The sequence below is a fragment of the Ambystoma mexicanum genome, chromosome 10 (genome assembly GCF_040938575.1).
Source record: "Ambystoma mexicanum isolate Mex_15411 chromosome 10, UKY_AmexF1_1, whole genome shotgun sequence".
Lineage (NCBI taxonomy): Eukaryota > Metazoa > Chordata > Amphibia > Caudata > Ambystomatidae > Ambystoma > Ambystoma mexicanum.
In genome coordinates this window covers 1,640,898,597-1,640,904,596 of record NC_090932.1, presented here as the reverse complement: position 1 = coordinate 1,640,904,596, position 6,000 = coordinate 1,640,898,597, and the positions used below count along the sequence as shown (strand labels likewise).

Sequence of the window (6,000 nt, the reverse complement as noted above, 5' to 3'; positions counted from 1 at the left end):
TGCGGGTGCTGTTCTGCACTCATTGAGGGTGTGTGCTGAAGTTATTCCCTCCTGTGAGCTAAGAAGTCACTCTGCCGAGAGACTCGTGGTGCTGTTCCTTCAATCATAGAGAGGACGTGCTGTTGTAACTCGCTCTTGGGGGCTATGGTGCTGCTCTGGGCCGTGAGCCTTACGGTGCTGTCCTTCACTTATAGAAATAGTGTCGGTGGTGTTACTCACTCTTGGGGGGGTATGGTGCTGCCCTGTGCCATGAGGCTCATGGCGCTGTTCTGCACTCATAGAGGGGACGTGCTGTTGTAACTCGCACTTGGGGGGTATGGTGCTGCCCTGTGCCATGAGGCTCATGGCGCTGTTCTGCACTCATAGAGGGGGTGGGGTGCTGTTGTTACTCGGTCCAGGGGGCCTATGGTGCTGTTCTATGATGTGAGGCTCTGGGTGCTGTTTTGCACTCATATAGGGGGCGTGCTGTTGTTACTCGCTCCTGGGGGGAGGGGAGCTGCTCTGTGCCGTGAGGCTCCGGGTGCTCTTCTTCACTCATAGAGGGAGGGGGTGCTGTTACTCGCTCCTGGGGGGGGGGGGGGGGGTGCTCTGTGCCGTGAGGTTCAGGGTGCTGTTCCTCGCTTATAGAGGGGGGTGCTGTTGTTACTCGATCTTTGGGGCTATGGAGCTGCTGTGTGCCGTGAGGCACACGGTGCTGTTCTTCAGTCATAGAGGCGAGCGTGCGCTGTGGTACTTTTACTTTGCGGCTCCTGGTGCTATTGTATGTTCAGGGCCTCGTAGTGCAGTTCTGCACTCCAAGGATTCTCACCCCCCTCCCCCCCCCCCCCCGCCACCCCCAGCCCAATCGCTCTCACGATCTGCTCAGGCATTATACTCAACCCTCAGAGAACAAGTATGTCCACGGTGCGAAACCTCGGCTCAGAAATGCAAAAATGATGACATCAGAAGAAAGGACGAAGTCGCGTGGTTTAATAATAAAAAAACAACATTTATTAACTGGTATTACAAGCACCTTTGGTGGGATTCATACAAAAAGTGTACATTTACATACATATGAATACAGTTACTCTCTATATGGTTAGGGGTTGGTTAATGCATTTCAAAGAGGGTTGCGGCGCTGACTGAGGTCAGCACCTGCCACAAACAAAACAATAATGAAAAAGGGGGGGGGTGGGGGCGCGGGACAGGGCCCGGGGGCTTGCAAAGTGAGGTCAGGCGGCGAAAAATGCATCAGCAAACCCAATTTAAATAGTACATTAGTGGCGGCTCAACCACTGACACGGCGGTGACCTTGGGCATTCGGGGTCTTCTCATATTATGCTCTTCCTGTCTCTGCCCCCTGAGGGGGGGGGCCTCACGCCACTGCCCCTTCGGATACACCAGGGGCGTTGCTAGCGGGGGGGCTAAGGGGGCTATAGCCCCTGATCTTTTGGTTGTAGCCCCGGATAGAATCTCAGGAGCTACAGCCAAAAGACTAGTTAGCCCCCAGTCCCAACAGTTCCGACATCAGCTGAGCCCCGGGTCTTTTCCAGACCTAGCAACTCCCCTGGGATACACCGCGGGAGCCCTGAGATGCGCGTATGTCTTCGGAGCCCACGTGCGCCTGAGTGTTTGCTGGCGACCTGTGCAACGCGTGGCGAAGTTACTCCGCAACACCCTCGCATCGTGGGCGGCTAATTTGCGAACTGGGCAAAGATTCGGGTCCGGGGACTCGGTGCGTGCGCTGCGTGAAACGCGCACCGCTACTGCGCGTAGAAAATGAACACGCGGCCCTGAATCGTGGAATTAGTTGCGTGTAAAATGGCGACTTGCGTGCCATCTGCCCGCAAATCCCTATTTGACGAATGTGGATTTACGACCAGAATGGCACGCAAATCCCCGTTTTACACGCAAACACTTCCCTGATTCGGGGCCTGTATGTTTCGCAGCGTTCAATGATGGGGGTTGCACTATACTGGGCTTCTAGGCGCTTCTACTTTTGCAGTTCACGGTTTCGAATATACGCACAATTCTTTGCAGGTGCGTGTGTTAGCGTCTGTCTTTCGGGGGGTGGAGGGGTGCGGGTTCTAGATCCCCTGGGACTTGTAAGTCCGTAATAACAACGCGAAACACTGCTCTAGAAGGGGGCTGCCCCCTACTTCACACAAGGCACAAATCTTAAGACAATCCTTGATAACAATACAACATACGTTCTGGGATACACACACGTTCGGGCACCTGGCCGCACTGCAATTAACGAGTGTTTTGTTACCCAATTTGACCAGGGGTATCCATTTATATACCCCCGAAGATGAAAGGCGGAGACCCTTTAACCGAGTTCAGCCACAGACCTTCACGTGCCATATAGATGTCTGCCACGGGTGCATTAGCCCACCGAGCTATTTCTTCGTCTGCCTTGTGACTCGGGAAGTGCAGTGAAGTAGACCCGTTGAGGTAGCCGCTCCTTTCTGCACTGCCTCACTGCTGCTCCCTGAATCGCCCTCGGAACAACAAAAGAGGCCTCAACCCACTGAGCTACCTTGGCAGCTTCCGGCGCTCGCTAAACACACCCACGTCTTCAGCCGAAAGTTTCCGTGTTTACAAACGTGTATCTGTTATCTCACATGTGTTTCTCTCCCCAACAGTTCCCTACACGCGATTACAATATACCAGAAATCTGTTTTAAAACAAAATAGTGTACTCGTGGGGTAGAGATGGCCGGTGGGGGGGGTGGGGGGCGAAAATGTGGTACACGGAAGGGGCGCAATCACACAAGTCAAACACAGCAGAGCATGGCATGTATTTAGCATCAGTTAAATGACCCCTAGAGTAGAACATGACAGCCTGGTGCATGGCCGGTCAAACCTTGCACCAACCCCTTAAATTGACAGACATCAACAGTGTTCGGTTATTGACTAATGCCAATGGCCTTCCTAGCCAGTAGTCAGTATAATATAGCTGGGCTATTGGCAGATCGAAACAATGTCTGGTCATTGCGATGTTTGGTTGCACAAATGGGTGATCTTCAGTTTTTGAATAATATCTACCACTTGCATTGAGCAATTTCAACGGTGTTTCATTTGTGACAGATATCACTGATATAGACAATGATTGTTGACTGGGAGATACAGTCTTTGATGTCTAGTCTTTGATGATGATTGTTGATGTCCAGTCTTTGACACATATGGTTGATGACTGATGGCCAAAAGCCAGGATATCCATTCTTTGACAGATACGGATGAGGATTGATGGCCAACATCAGGGATATGCAGTCTTTGACAGATACGGATGATGATTGATGGCCAAAATCAGGGATATCCAGTCTTTGACAGATACGGATGATGATTGATGGCAAAAATCAGGAATATGCAGTCTTTCACAGATACAGATGATGATTGATGGCCAACATCAGGGATATGCAGTCTTTGATAGATACGGATGATGATTGATGGCCAAAATCAGGCATATCCAGTCTTTGACAGATACGGATGAGGATTGATGGCCAAAATCAGGGATATGCAGTCTTTGACAGATACGGATGAGGATTGATGGCCAAAATCAGGGATATCCAGTCTTTGACAGATACAGATGATGATTGATAGCCAACATCAGGGATATCCAGTTCTTGACACATATGGAGGTCTGTTGCCAATTGCAGGAATATTTGTTGCTTGACAGATATGGATGAAGATAATTGACAGATCGCAGGGATATTTGGTCCTTGACAGATATGGACGATCACTATTGACAGATTTGAATGATGATATAATATTTCACAAATATTCCCAATGTGATAATGTTGGCGGATATCAACAATGCTCTAATATTGGTCGATATCAAGAAGGGTGTGAGGGATATCAGAGTTTTACATCATTGAGTGATTTGGAGCGGGCTCACCGTCAAGTCTTTTGTGTACAGTTTGAACTTGCGCACCAGGGAATGTTTTGATTCGGACTGAAGTGTGTCCCCTGTGACACACACACACACACATACACCCCACTATCCACCAGTCATTAATTGTTTCATTGCATCAATGTCTAAAATGTGCCCGGCAGCCTTGAGGTGTTGCCAGTTCAGTTCAAGAGATTCCGGACAGATACTCGGTGACCCCAGAGCTTGACCCCCATTTCAGTGGCTGAGTGGGAGAACCTCAGAAGGGCCAAGCCTAGCTCTCCAGGACCCCAGTGGGGGTTGATGGTCCTGGTTGGGCTGGTCTTCTGGGGAGCACTCTTGAGTTCATGTTACAGATGCTTCTAGACGAGGACATTGGAGGAGGCCCTCCCTCTCCCCCACCCATCCAGGCAGAGGTGCCCGCAGCCTCCCAGCAAGTGTCCCCCCAAAGGCTCTGGTCTCCAGTCAAAGCTTGAGCCCACCCACAGTCCCCACATTACCTGCGAGGCCTGCGGGGGTCAGTCCCTACTCCTGGAAAGGTCCCCCAGACTTGGTCTCCAGGACCCGAGCTTCTCAGACGTAGTTCTTCTTGTCGTACTCGCCGTTGGGGGTGGGTCTGCGGGGGGCCGCGTACTTCATGGGGAAGGGGTTGTCCTCCCGCTGGGCGCAGCAGCAGGAGCAGAAGAGCAGGGACCCCCCCAGCAGGAGCAGGGCCGTGGCCGCCCAGCCGATGTACAGAGCCGAGCCCATCTCCCTCTTCTTGGAGGGGGGCACGATGGGGTCGTAGAAGTCCGTGATGACCAGGTGGGCGATCCAGCAGAGGGGGATGAAGACCAGGAAGCCGCAGGTAATGTAGATGACGCCACCGGCGGCCACCACCCGGCTCTTGACGGGCCCCGCCGGCAGGCAGGTGGTGCACTGGGCCCCCAGGATGGTGACCAGCATGGCGATCAGGCCCAGGATGGAGGCCAGGATGGTCAGGGCGCGGCCGGCCTGCAGCTCGGGCCGCAGGGCCAGGATGGAGTCGTACACCTTGCACTGCATCTGCCCCGTGCTCTGCACCACGCAGTTCATCCAGAGGCCCTCCCAGATGGTCTGCGCCACCACGATGTTGTTCTCGATGAAGGCGGACACCTGCCACATGGGCATGGCGCAGGACAGGATGACACCCACCCAGCCCAGGATGGAGAGGCCCAAGCCCAGGATCTCCAGCGCCGCGGTGCTCATCTTCCCTGGCGCTGCTGCGGCGGCAGTGCACGCCTTGTGGGGTGGTGCGAGGCTTGGGCTCTCTGGCTGTGATGGGCTGCCCACTCCGCAGGCCGTCTCTTCCTTGGCCCCAGGGGTGCAAGCACTTATGCCCAGCCCGGGCAGCGACGCGGTGTCCCTGGGCTGCGAGTCGCCCTGTCAGGTTGGGGTCCGCTACTTTGAGCAGGATGGAAGTCTGTAAAGTGCTCGCAAGTGCCCTGTGAGCTGCACGTGTTCGTTTCCGCTTGCCGGGTTCCGCTGCGTTCCGGCGCGCTTGCCTGCGTCCCCCTGGCTGCCGCTAAGGTCCACCTCGGTTCTTTTAGACTCTGAGCTCCACTGTCTCCTCTCAGCCACAAGAGATCGCGCGTTTCTAAGCCCCGGCTCCGGGCTCTGGCATTATGAGGCTTTGGGGGGAGGCCAGGCCTGCCCCTTCAGGATGCTGGGGGCTGGGCCAGCCCCAGACCGCCCCCTCCCCCTTAACGCCCCAGTGCACGGCAGCCAGACGAGAGGCAGAGAGAGCCTGGTACAGGGGAAAGTTTCACGTGAAATCAAGGAGAGGGTAAGGTGGGGGCGCGGGTGGGCGCTGCCAGGGCTGGGCCCAGAGAACAGTACACTCAAGAAAGGGTATTATTTTTTGAGAGAGCGAAACATTTTGTACCCTTGTGGAGAACACAGCCCGGAGGACGAAGACGTGTTATTGACGGGTGCCCCGGGAGGACCCGCCTTTCCGGGTGCCCCCGTAATTGTTCAATATGAGCGTATTTTTCCACCTTCCGTTGCTACACAATTCCGCTGCCCCGTTACATGTCAGTCAACAGTCATACTATGACAAACTAAGACTCGTGTGTCGTATTCCCAACGCTCCGCACAGGCGGTGCGCTAATT

The 6,000-nt window shown here is 54.2% G+C and overlaps 1 protein-coding gene across 1 annotated transcript; it reads right to left on the bottom strand.

Moving 5' to 3' along the window:
* Positions 1-967: 967 nt before the first annotated feature.
* CLDN5 (claudin 5) lies at positions 968-5,504 on the bottom strand. Its single transcript, XM_069620054.1, has one exon. It carries the CDS (start codon positions 5,095-5,097, stop codon positions 4,444-4,446), a length of 654 nt encoding a protein of 217 aa, XP_069476155.1. The 5' UTR covers positions 5,098-5,504; the 3' UTR covers positions 968-4,443.
* Positions 5,505-6,000: the final 496 nt, after the last annotated feature.